This window comes from Muntiacus reevesi, chromosome 9, assembly GCF_963930625.1.
Source record: "Muntiacus reevesi chromosome 9, mMunRee1.1, whole genome shotgun sequence".
NCBI classification, from domain to species: domain Eukaryota; kingdom Metazoa; phylum Chordata; class Mammalia; order Artiodactyla; family Cervidae; genus Muntiacus; species Muntiacus reevesi.
In genome coordinates this window covers 51,484,636-51,507,172 of record NC_089257.1, presented here as the reverse complement: position 1 = coordinate 51,507,172, position 22,537 = coordinate 51,484,636, and the positions used below count along the sequence as shown (strand labels likewise).

At 33.9% G+C, this 22,537-nt stretch overlaps 1 protein-coding gene across 5 annotated transcripts in view; it reads right to left on the bottom strand.

Annotated features, from left to right (window-relative positions):
* The window catches only part of USP47 (ubiquitin specific peptidase 47), a 100,043-nt gene that overhangs the window by 35,570 nt on the left and 41,936 nt on the right, over positions 1 to 22,537 (bottom strand). For all 5 annotated transcript variants that reach the window (XM_065944114.1, XM_065944110.1, XM_065944111.1 and 2 more), the window contains 5 exons: positions 22,166 to 22,304; positions 17,268 to 17,364; positions 14,834 to 14,979; positions 14,215 to 14,294; positions 11,929 to 12,078 (listed from right to left, as the gene is read on the bottom strand). In XM_065944114.1, coding sequence (XP_065800186.1) covers positions 11,929 to 12,078; positions 14,215 to 14,294; positions 14,834 to 14,979; positions 17,268 to 17,364; positions 22,166 to 22,304 — 612 coding nt within the window. The remainder of the gene's footprint in view (positions 1 to 11,928; positions 12,079 to 14,214; positions 14,295 to 14,833; positions 14,980 to 17,267; positions 17,365 to 22,165; positions 22,305 to 22,537) is intronic.

The window sequence follows — 22,537 nt, the reverse complement described above, 5'->3', positions numbered from 1 at the left end:
ATTAGCCAGCCATAAAAATTAGTTTCAATTCATCTGTTCATTCAACAAATAAAGTATGTATGGGCTAATGTGGTTATATACATTTATCTTCACTTAATGTGATGAACTCCAGTACTTTGGCCACCTCATGCGAAGAGCTGACTCACTGGAAAAGACCCTGATGCTGGGAGGGATTGGGGGCAGGAGCAGGAGACGACAGAGGATGAGATGGCTGGATGGCATCACTGACTCGATGGACATGGGTTTGAGTAAACTTCGGGAGTTGGTGATGGACAGGGAGGCCTGGCATGCTGCGATTCATGGGGTCGCAAAGAGTTGGATACGACTGAGCGACTGAACTGAACTGAGCTGAACTGAATGTGATGAGACAACAAAATCATGCCAAACTATATTTTAGATACTGAAAAACAAGTCATGGATCATAAAAATGAACACAATACCAACACTGTGCCATTACTAATACACACTCACACACACGGTAAGCTCATGCTTACCATGAGCTGTCCTCTTGAGTATGTTAAACTATTCTTTTTTTTTTTTCCATTTATTTTTATTAGTTGGAGGCTAATTACTTTACAATATTGTAGTGGTTTTTGCCATACATTGACATGAATCAGCCATGGATTTACACGTTAAACTATTCTTGAGTCATGTTTCCAAACTAGCTTTGGGTTGACTGTGACTGTTTTTTATTATTCCAGAGTAAAGATAATAGCTTTATTTCCTAGTGCTTACATCTCCTTATATATTATACAAACTGTAACTGTACAGTTTTTTAGACCCTTATCTTCAGCATTCAGAATAGAATATAGAGAATTCTTATATCCTTAGTTCTTTGATTAAGAAATATAGAAAATCTAGGTATAGTGCAATCAAAAGATAGAACCAAGAAACAGTATTGCCTATAAATCCTCATTTAACTCTTAACTTACATATAAAATTGTTTCTCCATCATTCACTGTCTACTTCATATTTTATTTTTCAAACTGAACCACAGAAGATAAATTAGAACTACCACTGGTAACTATTTTTTAACTGATTTTAATATACTTAGCAATTCTGTGCTACTGATATGCAGTTATGTGTTCCTTAGAGTCAACTATCTTTTCCAGAATATATACTTTGTATTTCTCTTTAAAGTAGGAAAAAGATTCTATTTTTACTAAGCTATCTACTTTTAATTGCAATTTTTGAGATTACTGAAGATTCATATACAATTATAAAAAGTAATAGAGCCCCCTGTACATGGAGCCATTCCTCCAAATGGTAGGTAACTAGTTTGCAAAACTATAGTATATTATCACAGTCAGGATACTGATGATATAACCCACCAATATTATTCCAATCTTCTCAGTTTCAGTGTACTCATTTGTGCATCTGTGTACAGTAAATTCTATATAATGTTATTACCTGTATAGGCTCATGTATCTACCACCATAGTCAAAAGACTGAACAGTTCCTACACCACAAGGATCACTCATGTTGTCCTGTTATAGTTACCACCTACCCATCCTTTTCCTGGGCTCAGCTACTCTATAAGCTCTGGCATTGATTAATCTCTCAATTCTAAAACTGTGTTGTATCAAAAATGTTATGTAAATGAAATCATATGTAATCTTTTGTAATTCGCTTTTGTCACGCAGCATAATTCTCTGGAGATTCATTCAAGTTTCTGTGTGTATTGCAGTTTGTTCCTTTTTATTAATAAGTAGTATTCTATGGTTTGTATGCACCCCAGTTAATTCATTTACTTGCTGAAGGACATCTGGGCTGATTCCAGTTTTGGAATATTAAAAATAAAGACATTATGAACATGTAATTAGTTTTCATTTCTTTCGGATAAATAATCAAGAGTGTAACTACTGGAGGTTATGGTCATTTCAGGTTTAGCTTCATAAGAAACTGCCTATAATACTTCACATTCCCACGAAAAACATGAGTGATCCTGTTTCTCCATACTGTTGCCAGTTTTTTGTGCTGCCATTATTTTTTATTTTAGCCACTCTGTTGGTAGTGTGTTACCTCCATAAGGTTTGAATTTGCATTTCCGTTTTGCTGCTGTTCAGTTGTTATGTTATGTCTGGCTCTCTGCATTTCCCTAGAGATGTTGAATACCTTTTCCTGTATTTATTTAGTATCTGTATATGCTCTTAGATGGAATGCTTTTGTCTTTTGCCTACTGTCTACATGGCCTGTTTGGGTTTTCTATTACTGTGCTTCAAGATGTCTCTATGTATTCTAAATACTAGTCCTGTCAGATATGTGCTTTCCAGATAATTTCTCCCAGTCTGTAGCTTCTCTTTTTATCTTCCTCACTTTGGCTTTCAAAGGGCAAATGTTTTAAAAATTATGTTGAGATACAACTTGTCAATTTTTCCCTTTGTGGACTGTACTTTTTGGTATCAAATCTAAGAATTAATTGCTTAACCCTGTATCTACAAAATTTTTGCCTACATTTTTTTCTAAAAGTTTATAACTTTACATTTTATGTTTAAGTCTATGATTCACTTTCAGCTAATTTTTGTAGAAGCTGTGAGGTTTAAGTAGAGGTTCATTTTTGTAAATATGAATACCCAACTGTTTAACATCATTTGTTGAAAAGACCACCCTTCTTGTATTGAATTGCACTGTGCAATTCTAAAAAATCAGCTGGGCTATCTGTGTGGATTTATTTCCGGGTTTTCTATTATGTTCCACTGATCTATTAATTATTCTTCCAATATCGGAAAGCCTTGATTATTGTAAGTATATAATAAGTCTTGAAATCAACTAGACAGATTTCTCCTACTTTATTCTTTTTCCAAAATTCTTTTAGCTATTCTAGCTATTTTATGTTATTTAGAATGAGGTTGAAAAAGTTTGTCAGATTCTGAAAGGAATTCATTAAAATTACACAACTTGGGAGAGAACCGACATCTTCAACATGTGAATCTTTCAATCAATGAGCAGAGTGTGTCTCTTCATTTAAATATTATTTTCAGAATTCATAGTTTCCAACACATAGGTCCAGACCATATTTTATTAGATTTACACCTAAGGGTTTTTTTTCCCCCCACAACTGTAAATGGTATTGTATTTTTAATTTCACTTTCCACATGTTCTTTGCAAATATTTTGAAACACACCTGATTTGTGTTCGCTTATCTTATATCCGGCTACCTTTTAAAATCACTTTTTAGTTTTCCAGGGTTTTGCTTTGTTTTAGCAAATACCTTGGGGTTTTCTATACCAAAAAAAAAAAAAAAAAAAAGTTATTTAAAAAGGGGGAACGGTTTTATTTCTTCCTTTAATTGGTATACCTTTTATTTGTTCTTCTTGCCTTATTGTATTGGCTGTGACTTCCAATACTGAAATGAATTAAGAGCAGACATACTTGCCGAGATAACCTTGATGTTTTAGGCAGAAAACATTCAGTCTTTCACCACGAAGTATGATGTTAGCTGAAGGTTTTTGAATATGTTCTTTATAAGTTTAAGAAAAATTATCCTCTATTACCAGTTTTCAGGGTTTCTATCATGAGTGGATTACTGAACTCTGTCAAGAGCTTTTTCTAAGTCAATTAATGTGATTATGCCAATTTTCCTGTCTCTGTTAATATGGTAGATTACAGTCAATGATTTTTAAAATACTGACCATCCTTGAATTCCTGGAATGAACTCTACTTCGTCATGGTATATAATTCTCCTTATATATTGCTTAGCTCTATTTAATACTATTCTGACAAGGATTTTTCCATCTATATGCATTAAGGAAACTGGCTTGGTCATAATTTGAGGGTTTTTTTGTTTGTTTAACTGCCTTTATCTGGTTTGGCATGAGGATGTAAGCGGAGTTTCATAAAACACATTGGGGAAGGTTCCTTCCTATTTTTTGAAAGGGGTTGTGAAGAACTGGTGCTCACTGTGCTAAAATATGTGGTACAAGTCGCCAGTGAAAACTTTACAACTTAACAGATTTTCTTAAGAGATTCTAAATTATGAATTTAATATCTTAACAGTTATGGGGCTACTAAAATTATCTAAGTCATATGAGTACTTTGTGCTTTTCAAGGCACTGGTTCAATTAAGTCATCAAATTATATGTGCAGAATTGTCCCTTATTATCCTTTTGATATCTACAAGGTTTGTAATAGTAGTAGTTTCAGTCTTAACACTGGAAATTTTTATCTTATCTTTTTCCCCTCTGTCAGTCCTGCTACAGATTTATCAGTTGATCTTTTCAAATAACTGCTTTTATTAATTTTCTGTTTTCAATTTCACTGATTTCTGCTCTTTTATTATGTCCTTCCTTCTGCTGGCTTTGGGTTTCTTTTGCTCTTTTCCCAGGTTAGGTGGAAGCTTACATTATTAATTCATAACATTTTCTCTTTTTTCTTATGGAAGAATTTATACTAAAGGCCAGCATTTAAAGCTATAAATTTTCCTCTCCAGGGTGGCTCAAACGGTAAGAAATCTGCCTGCAATGTGGGAGACCGGAGTTCTAACCCTGGGTTGGAAAGATTCTCCGGAGTAGGCAATGGCTACCCACTCCAGTATTCTTGCCTGGAGAATTCTATGGACAGAGGAACCATGGGATTGAGCGACTAACCCTCTCCTCTCTGTAGTATTGCTTCAGCTGTGTCTCAAAATTCCTGATATGTTACACATCTGCATATCCATTAAAAAATATATATTTAATTTGCCTTGAGATTTCCTCTTTGACTCATGGATTATTTAGAAGTGCATTGTTTATTTTTCCAACATTTGGCATTTTTCCAGTTAACTGTTACTGATTTCCAATTTGATTCCAGTGTGACAGAAAAACACTCTATGATTTTAACTCTTTTAAACTGAAGTCTGTGTTACGGCCCAGGATATGGTCTATCCTCACATGCAGTCCACAGGCACTTAGGAAGAACGTGTACCCTGCTGTTGTCAAGTGCACGGTTTTATATCTATTTGAGCTTGTTGGCTGATGATATTGTTAGGTTCCATATCTTTGTTAATTTTTTGTCTAGAGATTCTACCTATCAATTATTGATAAGGGCACTGAAATCTCCAACTGTAACTGTAGACTTATCAATTTCTCCTTTCATTTAGGACAGCTTTTGCTTCACATATTTTGCAGCTCTGTAACTTAGTTTGTACACATTTAAGATTGCTGTCTTCTTGATGGACTGACCTTTTTTTATCATTAGACAACGCCCTTCTTTGTCTGTAATTCTGCTTTAAAATCTGCTTTATCTCCTTTTAATATAGCCATGCCTCATTTCTCTTGATTAATGTTTACATGATATATAATTTTCAACCCTTTTATTATCAACCTGCCTATTTCAATATACTAAAAGCTGTTTTTTGTACCTAGCATATTGTTGGGTCACATTTTTTTAATCTAATATGCTGATCTCTTCCTTTTACTTGGTATGTGTGTTAGTCGCTCAGTCGTGTCCAACTCTTTGCAACCCCATGGACTGTAGCTTGCCAGGCTCCTCTGCCCACGGAATTCTCCAGGCAAGAATACTGGAGCGGGGTGCCATTCCCTTCTCCAGGGGATCTTCCTGACACAGGGATCGAGTCCAGGTCTCCTGCTTTGTGGGTGATTCTTTACTGTCTGAGTCACCGGGGATGCCCTTTACTTGGTACAGTCAGACTATTTACACGCAACTAAGTCTGCTATTTTAATGTTTTGGTTTGTTTTCTTTTCTGTGCTTTCCTATCGATAACTTGAAAAAAAATTTTTGAATTAAATTTTACTTCGATTTATTGATAGTGCTTCTGAGTGCACCAACTCTGGTGGTTGGTGATGGACAGGGAGGCCTGGCGTGCTGCGGTTCATGGGGTTGCAAAGAGTAGGACATGACTGAGCGCTGAACTGAACTGAGTGGATCTCTTTTTCAATGGTTGCTCTATATGTTACATTATATACACAAAACTTTTAGTCCATTGGTCCCATTCTTTTAACTGTTCAAGTGAAGTACAGAAACCTTACCTCTGTCTTTTCACCTCTTTCAATTTTCTAATATAATTGTCTTACATAGTTCCTTTACATATATTTAGAATCCCACCAGATACTGTTATAAATTTGGTTCAAGTATCAAAGATAATCTAGAAAACTCAAGAGGAGAAGGAAAGCCTATTGTATTACCCTAAGTTTTGCCTACCATGTTCTTTCTTCATTCCTAATGTTCCAATATGCCTTTCTCTTACCATTTCCTGTTTAAAGAATTTTTTTAAACCATTTTTTTAAGGTAGGTCTACTAGTAACAAATTTTCTCAGGATTCCCTCATCCAAGAAGGTCTTGATTTCCCCTTCATTCCTGAATAATATTTCCACTGTGTATAAAACTCTAGTTGACAGCTCTTTTCTTTCAACACTTGAAAAATGTGCTACTTCCTTCTGACCTCCATAGTTTTTGATGACAGATCTGCTTATGAGAAACCAGATTGTTTTTCCCCCATAAAAAAGGCACCTTTTCTCACTCACTGCTTCCAAGATATTTTGTCTTTCCTTTTCAAAAGTCTAATTATAATTGAACTTGATGTAAAGTTCTTTTGGCTTATCTTGTTTGTGATTTGCTCAGCTTCTTGGATCTGCAGCTTTATGCCTTTTGCCAAATTTGGGAAGTCTTTAGTCATTATTTCTTCAAGTGTTTTTTTCAGCCCTGTCTTCTTTTTCCTCTCCTTCCAGGACTCCAATGGAAGTTAGGCCTTTTGTTATAGTCCCACGGGTCCCTAAGGATTTTCACCTCCCATTGTACTTCTTCTGTTATTTAAACTGGGCAATTTGTATTGTTCTATTGTCAGGTTCACTATACACTGTCTCTTCCATTCTGGTGTTGAGCCTATCCATTAACTTTTTAATTTTGGTTACTGCATTTCTCAGTTCTAAATTTCCATTTCATTTTTCTTTGTATCTGCTATTTCTTCCTCAGGATTTTCTACTTTCTCATTTGTTTCAAGTGGGCTTACGAACTTGCACTGATGTGTTGATATTTCTATGATGGTTGCTTTAAAATATTTGTCAGATAATTCTAACATCTGTCCCTGCTCCCTCTGTGGCCTCCACTGACACCACAGGTAGGAGGGGGCTGCCTCCCTGTCTGGGAGGTGGGAGGTGGTAAAGTTCTGACTCTCATCTAGGCCTCCTCTAACATCACTCCAGTGGGAAGGGAAAGGAACACCTTTTTACTATTAGGTGGGAGTGTAAGGCCAGGCTCCCCACATGGTCTCTAACAACAATTAACCACAGTAAAGGCAGTGGGGAGGCTCAGTACTGCCCAGGAGGGAAGAAACTTCTGGCTCCTAGTCAGTCTTCTCTGAAATCACCCCAGCAGGGGGTTGGAGCGCCTTGTTCCAACTTCGAGACTCCCTACTCAGCCTTGGCTGACACTGGTGAGGGTCAGGGCCACAGTCTTTCTGGCGGTGTCTGGCCGCAGCACAGCAGCTACTGGCTAAGTTTTCTGCCTTGCCAGGCTGTCCTTTCCCCAGTCTTTGGGCTAGAGACAGCAGACTTATTAGTCTGTGCTATTTGCTATTTCCAGCCTGCCAGCATTTCAGCTCCAAATTTGGGATACATTAGGCAAAAAGAAAACCCAGGGAACTCACCCCATGTCATTCCTTGAGTCCTGAGGTCCCTAGTCTTTATGCCTTTTCTCCACCTTTCAGAGTCTTCTTATGTTTATTTTATATATAATGTTCAAGGTTTTCAGTTGTTTAAGCGGGAGGAATAGGGCAATGTACATCTACTCCATCATCCTGAAAGCAAAAGTCCCCACTTTTTAAACTGGTTCTCACTATGTTCAACCACACAAATTCCTGGAAAAATGAGGGTAGAGTCCATGGAAGAGAGTTTTCTTTATGTGATGCTTACACATTTGGACAAATCTGGACTACTCTACCAATCAAATGAGTTATGTGACCAACCCAGCCATATAAGAATGTCCAAATTACCTGTTAAACCAGGGTAGCACTTATGATAGAAACGTGTATAAACTAAATATCTGGAACAGTTATGATTTCACAAATGCTTATGAATTTAACAATTTCCTATTCAAAACTTTAAAATGATCGTTAAATTGTGTTTACTTAGGGAACAAAGGTCTTTCTCCTAATCTGATCTTTCCCAATACACTACAAGGAACCATACAGCCAAATCCAGTTTTAGACTTTTGAATACATTTTGACATAATAAACAGATATTTAAATGTACTTACCCCAAAAGAGAATAAAACTATACTAATAAAAATGGCCTAGAATAGTACCTACCACTGAATAAGCAACTCAATAAAACTACCTATAAGAAGACAGTGTTTAAAATTTACTATTACGTATAACGCTCTCCTCTAGTTAATGTCAAACATATGAGGTTATATCATTTAGATCTTCTTAAAATAATACACTCTCAAATATGCTTGGCAATAAGCAGATTCAAGGTTTCTTTGATTATAAAGTTTGGAGAGACTGATTTTATGTAGACAGTTCTAATTACCTAATAAATCAGTGAGAATCAAGTTCTTTAAAGTATTAATATAAGTAATCTTTTGGCTGATATTATTTTTTCAAGATTAATAACAAGACATGTAAAATAACAGGAAATGATAAACATTATTTTAGCATTGTCACTCCCTTCAATGTTACAAGGACATAAACAATGTAACAAAATAGATTTCCTTAAATCAGCTTAATCTAATGCAGAGCTTCACAAAATATCCTAGAATATTTTGTGAATATGTTTCTCAGAATCCTAGTAGCCTTTGAAATACTAACAGATGTCCCACAGAGAAAAGGTTGGTTAATTTCTCTATTACAGGAACACGGAGGGCATTTAAAATTAAATGTGCACTGTAAACTTACCAAAGAGAATTACAGTTACACAGTTTCCCAATTTTATTTAATCAGAAGCCATCTTCCAAACATCTATTAAACCTATTGGACACCAGTGCTGAACAAAACTCAATTTGAGAGACAGAAGAACAGCAGAATCGTTTATACTACTTGGACAGATAAAGTGGAGACTAGAAATGTAATAAATATTACAGTTATAACAACTAAGAAATAATTCAATACAGAAAACATTAGGATGAAAAGCTGTTTTAAAAAACTATTAGGCAATTTTTAGCACTTATTTAAAAATTAGTCTGCTACCAATCATGCTGAAAAATAACCAAAGTTATATATAGATGTTATAAAGATAAATTAACTAAGTGGCAACTCCATTCTTATTTAAATATTACTCTCAAGTTAATTTATTTAAACATGGAGATAAAACAATTCAGAAACTGTGTGTTGCAGATGAAGTTAAGAAGAAACAAACAAACAAAAAACCTCTTATTTTTAACAGAAGTTCATACTTACTGATCTGAAATTAAATACCAAGTGTTAACCACAGTGAATACGCATAACTATAGTATTGTGGCTCAGTAAACAGAATATGTAATAAGCAAAACACATAGCCATCAATGCTGTGTATGAAGGTAAGTATATGTGTGTATATATGTGTGCACGTAGTCAAGTATGTTTGTATATGTATGTATAAATGGCCAACAAGGCAAATATACCAAGACCATTAGTAAGAGTAAGAAAATAATTTTAAAAGAGTTCAACTTAAATTAAGGCCAAATATTATAATAGTCTGAACAAGATTTTATAATGCTTCTTTTAACTATTTATAATCCACATTTATACCAAATTCTTTTTAAAACACATAACACTAACAAAATACACAATGGCAAGCAGTGATATAACACTATATTTAGATGTTAGATGGTGATTTCTGCAGTTTAAGAAGTGTAGGTTTTATGTTTGAATTCAGAAAATAAAGGGAAATCACTTACCTCTAACTAAACTTCTCTGAAGGTAGTATCCTCCTTAGAACCCCTATCTTGGGTAGTCTCACCTGCTGTAATTTCCCTCAAGAGACTCCAGCAAAATCTAGGAAGTTTTAGGTTCCCTTCTGCAAGCCCTATTAGTGCATGTGTGTATAAACCTGCTTACATCCTGCTTCATAGCTGTAATTTTCAATTCCCACTGAATAATCACCACCACCATCATCCATATATCAATGTAAGATAGAATTGGGAGAATTCCATTCAGAAATGTGACTTTTTTCACTTCTCCAAAAATATCCTCCAATTCACTTCACCACTCTGTCTCTAACGTACTGAGGAGAGTGGTAACAATTAGCAGGCAAATAATGAAAAAGATTTAGCTATTTTTTTATAGCTGAATACTCGAGTATTATATTTGCTGAATACTCAAATATTAGATTACAACATAACACAAATAAAACTAACTTCCTCAAAATTCAATAAATATCTAAGAAAAAATGAAACATATACATGAAAAATCTTACATAAAAAATATTTTCATAAATAAAGTAGAAAAAACAGTGTACACCACTTGGGACTACTGAACACTTTCCTAGTACATTTCCTTAAAGAAATGCCAAAGTTTTAAAATGAGTTAGGAGATAAATCACTGAAAGATAAATCTTAACAATTTTTCAGTATGTCTCTTCTACCTTAAACTGACAAAATAAAGTAAAAACAAAACAAAAATGAAAAATAAAACTAGCCATTCAAGCCAAGGCCAATCTCATATACCTAGAATGGCAGTTTACAAGGGTATTATTAAGTACTTAACAGAATTTTTCAAATCTGTTCAGGAAGCTGACTGAATCACTATATCATACACCTATAACTTACATAATATTGTGCAGTAACTATGCTTCAATAAAAAGAAAAACATGCACTTAAAAAAAATAATGGAGCAAAGGAGGTCAAATCTTCCCCTATCTCGGAACGGCCTTTTACTTTGGATTCCCACTGACTGATCCCGTAACTTCTTGCTGTTATTGCCTGACAGTGATATAAAAATAGGAGAAAAAAGCAAAGGGTATCAACTGTCCTAAAGACTACTAAATCACAGTTGAAATGCTATTTTAGAGGCTTAAGTATGAACTAGTTTTAAGAGCATTGATTTTACCTACAAGCCAACACCAGCCTGACTGCAGCATAAGTAAGATCATCATGATGAAACTTGACCTTTTCAGATAACTTAGCTGTGAAAGTTTCCCCTGACTCATAATAGATTTGAATAAATGTTTCTAAATTCTAATTTTAAATGTCAATTTAACTCCTCCCATGACTCTCCTTTTGTATAAGCAATTAAATACATAAATGTAAGGCTAAAATACAATAATAAAATTACAAAAAAGCAGTTAAAAACAGAGAACAAAAGGAGAGATGAGAAAATTGTATTCACCCAATTTGATGATATATAAACAAGCTAATTATATATAATTCTGATTCTTCAAATTATCTGTGCTTATAAAATGTCTGGGTCATTTTAAAATTAAGTTTTAGAACAGAAATGCTTTTTCAAAAAATACAGTCTGTGTTTGTCTTAGTAACTAGAGGTTATTCTTCTCACAAAAGTATATGGAACAAAGCAGTGCTCTCAAAACAAAAAAGTACTTTCCAAAAAAAAAGTAACAAGAGCAGTATTTATAGGAGATTCCCTAGCAGTCCAGAGGTTAGGACTCTGCATTCTCACTGCCAAGGGCCCAGGCTCAATCCCTGATTGGTAGAACTAAGATCAACAAGCCACCTGGCAAGGCCCCCCAAAAATAAATGTTAAAAAGTAGAATTTATAAAACAAGACTGTTTATAGAGGTTTAAAAAAAGACAAGTGAAATAATCTAGTCACTTCTACAAAAGAGTAAAAGATTAAGCCATGAGGCAGTACATTCACATATACTTCTCTTAAACATGCACTATTAGGACTCACTGAAGGGTCAAAAATCTTCTAGATCTTGCTAGTTTAAATGCAGGAATGACTAACAACCCAAGAAGGTGTATCTAGGATGATACTTACCTTAGGACATATTATATCACTGTGCTATTATGTATTCTGTGTATGGATACACAAGCAGTCAGCTGAAAGGTACACACCACACTAGCAAACGCTTGGCTGGACCCGTAAGGCCGGATGACCAATGGAATATCAAGGTACGTGTCGATTCTCCAGCCCTCATAGCCACATTCCAGACATCTCACGTAGTCCTTCAGCTTGCCTTGGTACAGTTCATTTATAAGATCAGCCTGAAAATAAGAACATTCAAATTTTTAAAGGGTTCCTTTAAAAGCAGTTAATACTTTATGCCTTTCAGAATGAGTTTCAAAAGGATACTGATTCTTACTGTTGAAGTTTTAGAAAGCTTTAAGATTTATCTAATCTAAAATTCTATAGGAAAAAAAAATGAAATCTTAACATAGACAAAATAAGAATGTGCAAAAATGAACTATTTCAATTCTCATATCACTAAAAAATCCCACTATTAAAATGTTTTGTTGAAATCAGTTATCAACTAACTTTACTACTACTAAGCCCCATGTTATATTTAATTAGGATGGGAATACATCACAATCCATCATTTCAGGCATATTGATAATCACACAGCTAAATAACTGGCTCTATAGCTTTACATATACATATCACTATTTTCACAATAATATACTGATTTCTGAAATCATATCCTCTATCTCAAGATACAAATAAAACTTTTTTCAGTAATACACATAAAATAATTTGAAGGAAAAATATACTGTACTTTAAACGAATAGAAATTTAAAAAGAAACCTTAAACTCCATCTCCCTCAAGATATCCTCACCTAAATAGAATGAATCTCTCACCTACTCCCCAAACTTAAGCCAAATGGGGGCTACTCTGACCCAAAGGAGACAGGTAACTCCTAAGTAAGGACCCTTCATGTGAATGTCTTGCTTCAAGATTCCTGTACCAAAACCTGGGAACTCAGAAGGAATGCCACAGCTGGTCTTAAAATTGTTGACCCACAAAGGGATGTTAACGAGGATAAAGGGTACCTTCAGACCTACGAGAAAGAAACATCCCCTAACACCATCTGCATAAGGTTACAAAAATATAACCCTATAGATTATGTGGAGAATCTAGATCACTAAATGAATTTAAATTTTTTTTCAATATTTCTTAAGTAAGAATAGGTTAAGAGGGAAATCACAGTTTGCCTCTTTCATAAATTTATACCTCTTCAAGTACTGAGGATTTATAAGCCTTCAAACTAGGATCCACCATAACTGTCTACATTAATACTATTTGTTTAATGAAGCCTTCTTCATTAAGCTGCTCCAGCTATATTGATTGTCTTCTCTGACAGGACATTTCTAAGTGTTTCAATCCAGCATTTTTCAGAGTTTTGCTAGCAAGCCACAGTAAGAAAATAATTTACACTGCAACCTAGTACATATAACTGTAACAAAAGTGGCATAAAACAATACTTACCCTTACTATATGATGCTTCTATTTTTCTATTTTATTTCATTTTGAAAAAAAAAAAAAAGTGCTGTGTAGATTCACTACATTAATTTCATAAATGAATGGATTGTAATCTAGTTTGAAAAACTCTAGTCCAAGCCATCGGAATAGTTCCGATCAGATAGTACATCCTCCTGGTTATCTTCCAGATTCTTCCTTTTTATCTCTAATGATCTTTTATCACTACACTTAGCATAAACCCTCCTCTGTAATGAGTCCTGAGCCTCATCCAGTTCAGCCTTAGGCCTCATTCCAGTGATACATCTAAAGTTCTCCCACTTTTAATCTGTTCCTCCTTCCACTGGATAAGAATAGGGTCAGATTAACAAGGATCCTAAGTGTGAAAGGGGTTCCCTGGCGGCTCAACTGGTCAAGAATCCGCCTGCAATGCGGGAAACCTGGGTTTGATCCCTGGGTTGGAAAGATCCCCTGGAGCAGGGAATGGGTACCTATTCCAGTATTCTGGCCTGGACTGGAATAGTAGTCCTTGGGGTTGCAAAGAATCAGATATGACCGAGCAGATCTCACTTTCACTGCGTGTGAAAAGCATAACTACAGCTCACTGGTCAAAACGAAGGTAACGCTAGATGAGTACACTTCACAATGTGTGCCTTATGTTACAGAGAAGACACCTAATTTACTTAGCATCTATCTGAAAATGCTGTTCAAAAATCACCCCCCCACCCCCACGAATTATACAGTTTTCAGCTAAAAAGAGACCGTCTAGATCACAGGGCCCAACTTCCTTGAAGATGAGGAAACTGTCAGTACTTTAACAACTGGACTAATGCCCAAGTTTTAAAACATTCCAATAAAATAAAGTCACTTTAAGGAATTAATAATTTATTAGAAAATACTCCCCTCAACTTGAGAGATAAATTACCTGTTCTGTTTGTTTCCATTTCTGTTCCAAAGCATCAAACATGACTCTGCACAGTTCTTGTACATCATGCTGCTGCCAGGCTATTTTAAGATAAAATTTAATTAAAAAGAGCTATTAACTTAAGTGTAATGAAATATTAGTTTGTTGTTCAAAAGCAAATTGTCAGAAATACAGGAGTCTACACAAAATAATGCTAGATTTAAAAAGAACACAAAATACACATTAGAGTCATAAAAAGGCAATCATATGAAAAAGAACCAAGAGAGCTCAGCATTTTATAAGTAGCATATGCTTCATGGTGCTACAATATTTGCCATTTTTATTATTTTTCACTGTAGAGTGAAGAAATACGTTAATAAAAATCTAAGCTAACACATTTAAAAAATTTTAGTTTAAGTACATAAAAATAGAGTATAAACGAACTTATTTTACAAGATAGCTTTACTGGATCAAAAACTTATGCCTCGGAGTTTAAATTTTAAAAATAAGCTATTTTTAAACACCAACCAAAAAGCAATGAAAAGGTTTAAAGTAAAGATGTTAATGTGTTATTTATAATACAGTTTCTCAGAATTCCTTTGACTACTGCAAATACTTATCATTATAAGAGAATTAGTACCCTCACTACTATCCCATCCAAAGCTCCTTGTAACATCTGTGGTTTCAATTGCTCTCTTTTTGCTGGTTTGTAACAAAACAAAAAGCCTCTGAAGTTGGTATGGGATACTTGTCACTGGATCTTCTTCAGATTCTTCAAACTCCCACCTATTAGAATGAAATGTTTGAAAATTATTCATAACATATTTTTATTTTTTAGAGCATAATTAACATTAAGACCATAACAAATGTTAATTTTTAACTCTAGGGATTTTACGGAGCTTGGGTATTAACTGAAGCAATTAATATCTAATGAAGTATTCTAATTCATAAATTTAGAAAGCAATTTAGGCAACATGAATAAAAGGCAAAGGTTATTTAAGAGTAATCGCTGAACCCGAACCTGGTTAAGATTCTTGTCCCAATTATTAACTCACAGAAAATAGAGGTAACAAAATATTAAATGACACTGGCATTTGACCATCAAAATCCAAACTGTGGAAAACTACAGGACAAATGCGATCAGTTTTTGATACACATATATATTTCCAAGGAATAAATTGCAATGCGGAAAAAGATCAAAGGGGATCAAAAATAGATTAAGTAGGTTAAAAGTTTTGTCAATTTCAATGCACAGATCTTGTTTTGATCCTGATTTGAACTGTTTAAAAAAGAAATTATGAAGCAATCAGGGAAATTTTAGCAGTGACCTAAGATATAATTTACAGATGATATGATTAGGTATGTGCTTCCAAATAATCAGAATGGGGGATTATAGACAAAAAAGACTGATCATGAGTTGATAATATCCAAAGTTGGGTGATGGGTACAGAGGAATTCATTATATCATTTCACTATTTTTATTTTAGTATGTTGGAAATTTTCCCTAATTCATGCCTACATACATAAAGTGGTAGGTTCTTTCTGGCTACTATATAACATGTGAAGAGAATAAACAAACGGAACCCTATCTTTCATGCTAGTGCTATGCTGTCTGTAGTCCAGCAAAGTCCAGCCTTTTAATGGAGCCATCCCTTCTTTAGTTTTACATGATGAACTTACTCATTTTGCTCTTGAAAGTCCTCCTGTCTATAACATCCTCTTAATCTTCTCTACCTGGCCAAACCATACCTATCTTCATGACTACCTCAAGTTCTACTTGCTCTGCTAAATAAGCCACTTCTCCAAGTTTCGTTAATCTCTCTTCTCTTTAAACTCTCATGGCATTAAGCCATCCTTAAATGTTATTTCAACTACTTTAAAAAATACACATATTGCTACTGTGAAGAGATCTGTGAATTACTTAAGAACAAAAACCTTATTTCTAACTTTATCTATCAAGTACCCACATATAAACACTGGGTAACAAATACTTGCTGAATGAAAAACATGTCAACTTTTTCAAGTAAATTCAGATGGTGAGCTTACATATGAATTTAATGGTAATATAATGTTGTTTGTAATATCAAAAGTTCCAAAAGTACTTTAGATACTGTATTTATTTAGCACTTTATGACTGTAAATATTTACAGTAATTACAAAGGTGTTTCTCAAAAGTAACACAAAAAGGAGGAAAAAAAATCAGTTTATCTGTACTTTAAAATGTCAAAAAATAAAAGTTATGGATACTGTAAAGAAATATACAAGTGTATTAAATGTATTATAATAGGATACTCATAAAAACAAATGTCTGACTTTAGGGTTTATTTAAATATGGATATATACAAACGTATATACAGTCTTATACACACACACACATAAAACAGAACAGTTGCATATTATTTTAATTAAAAACAAAATGTGCAAGTTTAAAAAGGCAACTTTGTTTCTTAAATTGAGATGTGGAGGAAAAAAAGAATATGGGTTACAAATTCAGATTATCGCCAAAAGTAGATAACATACTTCTTCATAAAGGCATGAAAGCTAAAAGCAAGGGAAGCTTAAATATAATAATTTATCTTAAACATAAAATCTTATCAATTTTATCCTGTTGCTATCTATACATTTCTGATTCTCTCTCCCCCAAAATTTTTCATATGCCTGCCTCTCATAAAATCATTTTCTTTTCTTTCCATTTATTTTTATTAGTTGGAGGCTAATTACTTTACAATATTGTAGTGGTTTTTGCCATACATTGACATGAATCAGCCATGGATTTACATGTATTCCCCATCCCGATCCCATCTCCCACCTCCCTCTCCACCCGATCCCTCTGGGTCTTCCCAGTGCACCAGCCCTGAGCACTTGTCTCATGCATCCAACCTGGGCTGGTGATCTGTTTCACCCTAGATAATATAAAAATCATTTTCTTATTTACTATTCAAGGTATGTTTTAAGAAGTGAGAAATGCCCCAAACTTAACAAATAAGTGCAAGAAGGTAAATAGATTTAATTAATTAAAAGTTGTATTTCATTCTTAAATCAATTTTATTGATAGAATTTTTTTGAATACTCACTTATATAATGCATTCCTAAATTCAGGAGTCATAAAAAGTGTTTGCAAAAGGCTATTCAAATAGCAAGTCATTGCTTGGTTTACTAATCCGACATATCCTTAAAAAAAGAAATACACAAACATAAATCAGCATTTATGTAAAAAAAATTAACAAAAAGAAAACTTAACAAGAATTTAATACACTGTAAAAATTAAGAGGTTAAGGTTATAATTGGAAATTATTTCAATTTTTTTCAATAATACCTAAGAAAGACATCTTTGGTCAATATATGCCCTATGTAAACTTTATCTCTCAGAAAAAGTCAGAATCTTTGGACATGCTGTTATATGTCTAGAGATACACATAGATATTACATAGCATTTAATAAAATTTTAAGAGTTACATTTAATATAGTATTTTGTGACATAAATAATCTTTGTTTCCCAAATCTAAAAGCTGTGCATTAAAATGGAAAAAGTATATACATATTCACTTTAAACATCATATACACCCAAAATATGAAGACAGTACTGAACCAGTTCACCAGGCCCAATAAACCAATTTCTACCAATAATCAATAACACAAGATAAATTCACTGTATACAAACTCAGAGGACTTCCACTGTTGTACACACCCATGAAGTATGAAACCCTATAGATCAGCACGCCATGCAGAGAGTGACGATTAAAGAAAGAAGAGAACTGAGAGATGGAAGAAGAGGAGATTTGAGAGAAAGGGAAAAGGAAAGGAGTAACTTAGATGCATTCAAAATTCAAATGAACTATTTAAGTACCTAACTTTATATACCTAATTAGAAATGGTTACCACTGTTGAGAATATTTTGGGAACTTCTCCTTTGAAGTAGGCTTCAGGCCCAGTTTATGAGGTATGTATACACACACACAAACTTATCAGCCTCATCATTTTATTATACCTCATTATGTGAGTAAAATATGGTAAACACATTGCTTAATAATTAAATTTATTTACTCCCACTTTATACTGAAAAACTTAGTTATCTCAAAAAGACTTAAATCTTTTCTCAATACATGCCAAAAGCATTCACTGAAGCTCTCTGAAATACATTTTTCAATGTTCCAAGAATTAACAAAAATATCTTTTGTTAGTAAGATAGTGGCAAACTTTGTAGACAAATGATATTGCTAACTAAGGTGATGAAAAAGATCAACAAATGCAGAATGAACTTTGGTTCAGTTGTGGAAAAGAGGAACAGATTCCACACTACCTGCACTTGTACAATTCTAAGAAGGGACCAAGTAGGTGCCTTTTACTCTGGACTAAGGTTCAAGCTTTGATTTCTAATGCCTTCATCTTTAAGAATACTGTGAACACATGTCTATATATTTACTCTACATTGTTGTATCATTATAAACTGCTTCAATTCCTAATCAACACGCACCACCTGAGTTGTTCTTACAGCATACTGTCCTTAATCCTTTTTAGAATTTTTAATTCACTGCTCTATAATTGTTTATTTATTTGTATATGTTCCCCAACAGTGAGGGGAGGGGTCAAATCTAATTTATCTCTCTACCCTACTACTTAGCACAGCAGCAGGTACCCATGAGGGAGAAGTGAATATGACTTACAAGCAACATAAATCTATAAGCTACTTGAACTGGTAATGGATTCTTTCCCACAAACAACAGCACCCTGAGCAAGGAGACAGAGTTGTTCTGCACCTGATCAGCTGCCTGGGATTTCTTCTTTTCCACCTCCTTCTCCAATTCCTCAATAGTCAGGGACAGCCATTCTACCGGTAGCCTTAAAAGGCAAGGTATTATCAAGGTACTACTGTCTTTTGTGTACCCTAAGATCAATCATACACCATTTATTTGTGAACTTGTTTCCCTTCCCTGGGCTTAAAAAAGAGTGGCAGGGGGACAGGTTTAAGGGAAGGAGGGAGTAATAACAATTTTTCCACTGCTCTTTATTTTACCACTAGCAATAACAAGCAAATAGAAATATGTAGTCTTTTGTACTTCATTTCGCACCATATTTAACAGAACGACCAGTGTGTCAAATAAAAGTACTATTATTTTCCAAAAGTATGAAGGTTTTAGTGAGATTAAAAAGATACAATGCTACAGAACTAATAGGAATCTTCTGTCATTATAAATTGTCTAAATCAAAAAATTTCAAATGGGAACTATTATCAAGTGGGCTCTCTATCTGAAATAGTCATGAGTCAATATCATAAGTCAATAAGGGAAGAAAACATAAGAACATATGCCATTCTGTATAGAAAAATAACAGAAAGCAAACACAGAAAGAAATCCTGAAGAGAACCAGTAAGAAATGAAGGAGACCTCTATGAGGCCGAATGAAGCAGAATGAAACTGGCCAACTCAAAGCAGATATAAAGAAAAGAATTGTTAAAGAAACTGGCCAAGGAAAGATATCTCAGATTTAAATGATAGAGCACTTCAGTCATGTGGCTTTTAATCACCTGCGAGTCCAATCCACCTTCAATCCACTCCTTAATTTTTTAAGTGCCCCCCACTTCCAACCATCTCCCATTAATAGTAATTGGTCACAAGAAGGAATTAGTAGGCAAGGAGACAGAAAAGAATAAGTCCCCAACCTCAATGAATATGGAGAGAAGTGTTCTTGCAGTTTTGAGTGGAAATCATGAAAGCATTTTTCAAGGAAAATATTTTGTGCATTTCAATAAATTCTTAAGCAAAATGCCAATTCAATAGTCACTAACAAACAGTTTTTGAAGACCAATTCGTTTGGATGTATATAGACTGTTTTAATTCAGAAAGGTAGTACTCCAGAACACTGAAGGACAATGTACAAGTAGGGAAAAGAGTGGAGTAGAACTGTGTGAGGCACAATAGTTGGAAATGAAGACTATGATTACATGGCAATGTATATCAAAGTCCTATAAAAATATTTTTAGTAAATTTCAACTTAGTAACTCAATTTCTAGAAACTTACCCTAAGGAAATAATCACAGATGAAAATAAAAACTTACAATAATGCTCATTATAACATCAGGAATAATTATAGTTTAAATATCCAAATCATATAATGAAACACTACTTTTTAACCATTTAAAATCCATACTAAAATACTACTTAATAATACTGAAAAATGCTCCTCATACATTACATGAAAAATATAGATTAAAACTCTTCTCATAACAATTTCCTCATTTTCTTGAAAGTATTCAGATGAAGGAAAGAGAAGACAAAAATATGCAAAATCATTAAAGTAGTTTCTGTTAATTGTACTGTCAGAAATTTCCACTTTCATTTACTATATGACAATGAACATTTATTATATTCATACAATCAGAGAACATTTTTAAGTATACTTTAGTCTCCAGGAATTTACAGGGATCAGAGAGCTATACATTATTCAGTACAAAGTAGGAGTTCTGTAAATACTTCTTGCATAAGGACTGAGTTGGTTGTCAGAATACATAGCAAAAATTTCAAGAATCCTGACTTGCTAAATATGGAACTTTCTCAAAGTATTTCAACTATCTTATACAAATCTAAGGGTATTTATTTAAAACAAAATGCAATTTATCCAGTCTACTCAAGAGTAACTAAATCAGTATTTTGGGATTAATGCCTCAGAACCTACATTTTTAACAAGTATCCCAAAATGATTTTTAAAGAAATAAAATTTGAGAATCACTGCTCTTGACAGTGTAATGAGAAGCAGCTTTCTTATTTGCTATTATCTGAAACAAAAGATAATTTTGCATTCTCTCTTATTCTTGGTAGTTTGCTGCAAAAAGTTCTACTTATATAAATTGATCATAAATACCAAACCCAACCAGTTTTTACTATTTCCAGAACAAATATGCCATTAAGCCTGTACAAATGCTTAGCTGTGAGGAAATTATTCTATATTTCAATTACAAAATATAGTAAGTGGAAGACTACAGAACACATTAAAACAAAACCTACAATGTAATTATATAGTTCTCTTTTTATACTAGATGAAATTGAAAGTGAAAGTCACTCAGTCGTGTTGAACTCTTTGCGACCCCATGGACTATACAGTCCTTGGAATCCTTCAGGCCAGAATACTGGAGTGGGTAGTCATTCCCTTCCCAACCCAGGGATCGAACCTAGGTCTTCTGCATTGCAGGCGGATTCTTTACTAGCTGAGCCACCAGGGAAGCCCTTATACTAGATATTTGTGTTATATTTACAATCATCTCTGTTTTGAAGTTCTAAGAGTAAACATTCTGAAACCATACCTAGCATGAAATAACATTTACTAGCTGTACGATCAAAAGCAAAATGATATGTAAAATGATTCAGATTACATTTTCAGGCAATTAACCAGTCATATATAAGTAAAAAATTGCATAAATAAAGCAACTCTACTAGCTCAAAAGATTGAAAAAAATTCAAAAATTTGTTAGTTATAAACATAACATATTCAGAGACAAGCTAGCAGGAATTTTTAAATTTCATGATTAATGTCAAACATATGATTAGATTAAAGCAGAACATAACGCAGTAGTTCTAATAAAATAAGCCTGACCCATTTGTTTCCACATGAAAGTTATCTCCGTAAATCTACTGTAATCCACACAGATGGATATTATACATTCCTTTCCAGAGGAAGTAAACTTCAAAAACTTAAGATTAAATTCAAGATAAAAAATTATCAAAAAGAAATGACTTCTTTCAAAATCCATTTTTTTTTTTTTTTTTAACTAAACAGTAGCAGTTAACAAGAAAGGTAACAATGAGATGAGGGAAAGGGAACCCATTCTTGTTCTAACTTTGCTTCTGCTCACTAGTGATCTTGTTTTGGGTCTGAGTTTTCTAATCCATAAAATGAGAAGATTAGGTTTAGACTGCTAAGATTATTCTAGGTTTAATGCCCTATGATTTTAGGATAATACAACAATCATAAATCTTACCAGTTTCTGATTTATTCAAAATAGATGAATAGGAGTAGCTTTGGCTGACATAATCACTGGTAGAGCCCACAGAACCTTCTCTTGGAAGTGGACCAATAAATTTGTCATGAACACTGTCATCCCCAGCACTGGAATCCTCCTAAAATACAGCATAACCAATATTTACTAAGTGGTAAATACTGCTAAAACAATGAAAAAAGGCATACTAATTCCTGAGGCAATGAAAAAAGACAAGGCATTACCAGCACCATCAAGACATTCCCTGACTATTTCCTACAGGAAGGTCTGAAACGTGCCAAATATAAAACACTTTAGAGAAATGCTTATGTCTCCTTCCAAAGTTTTTACTTTCTCAAATTTCTTTAATTCTTT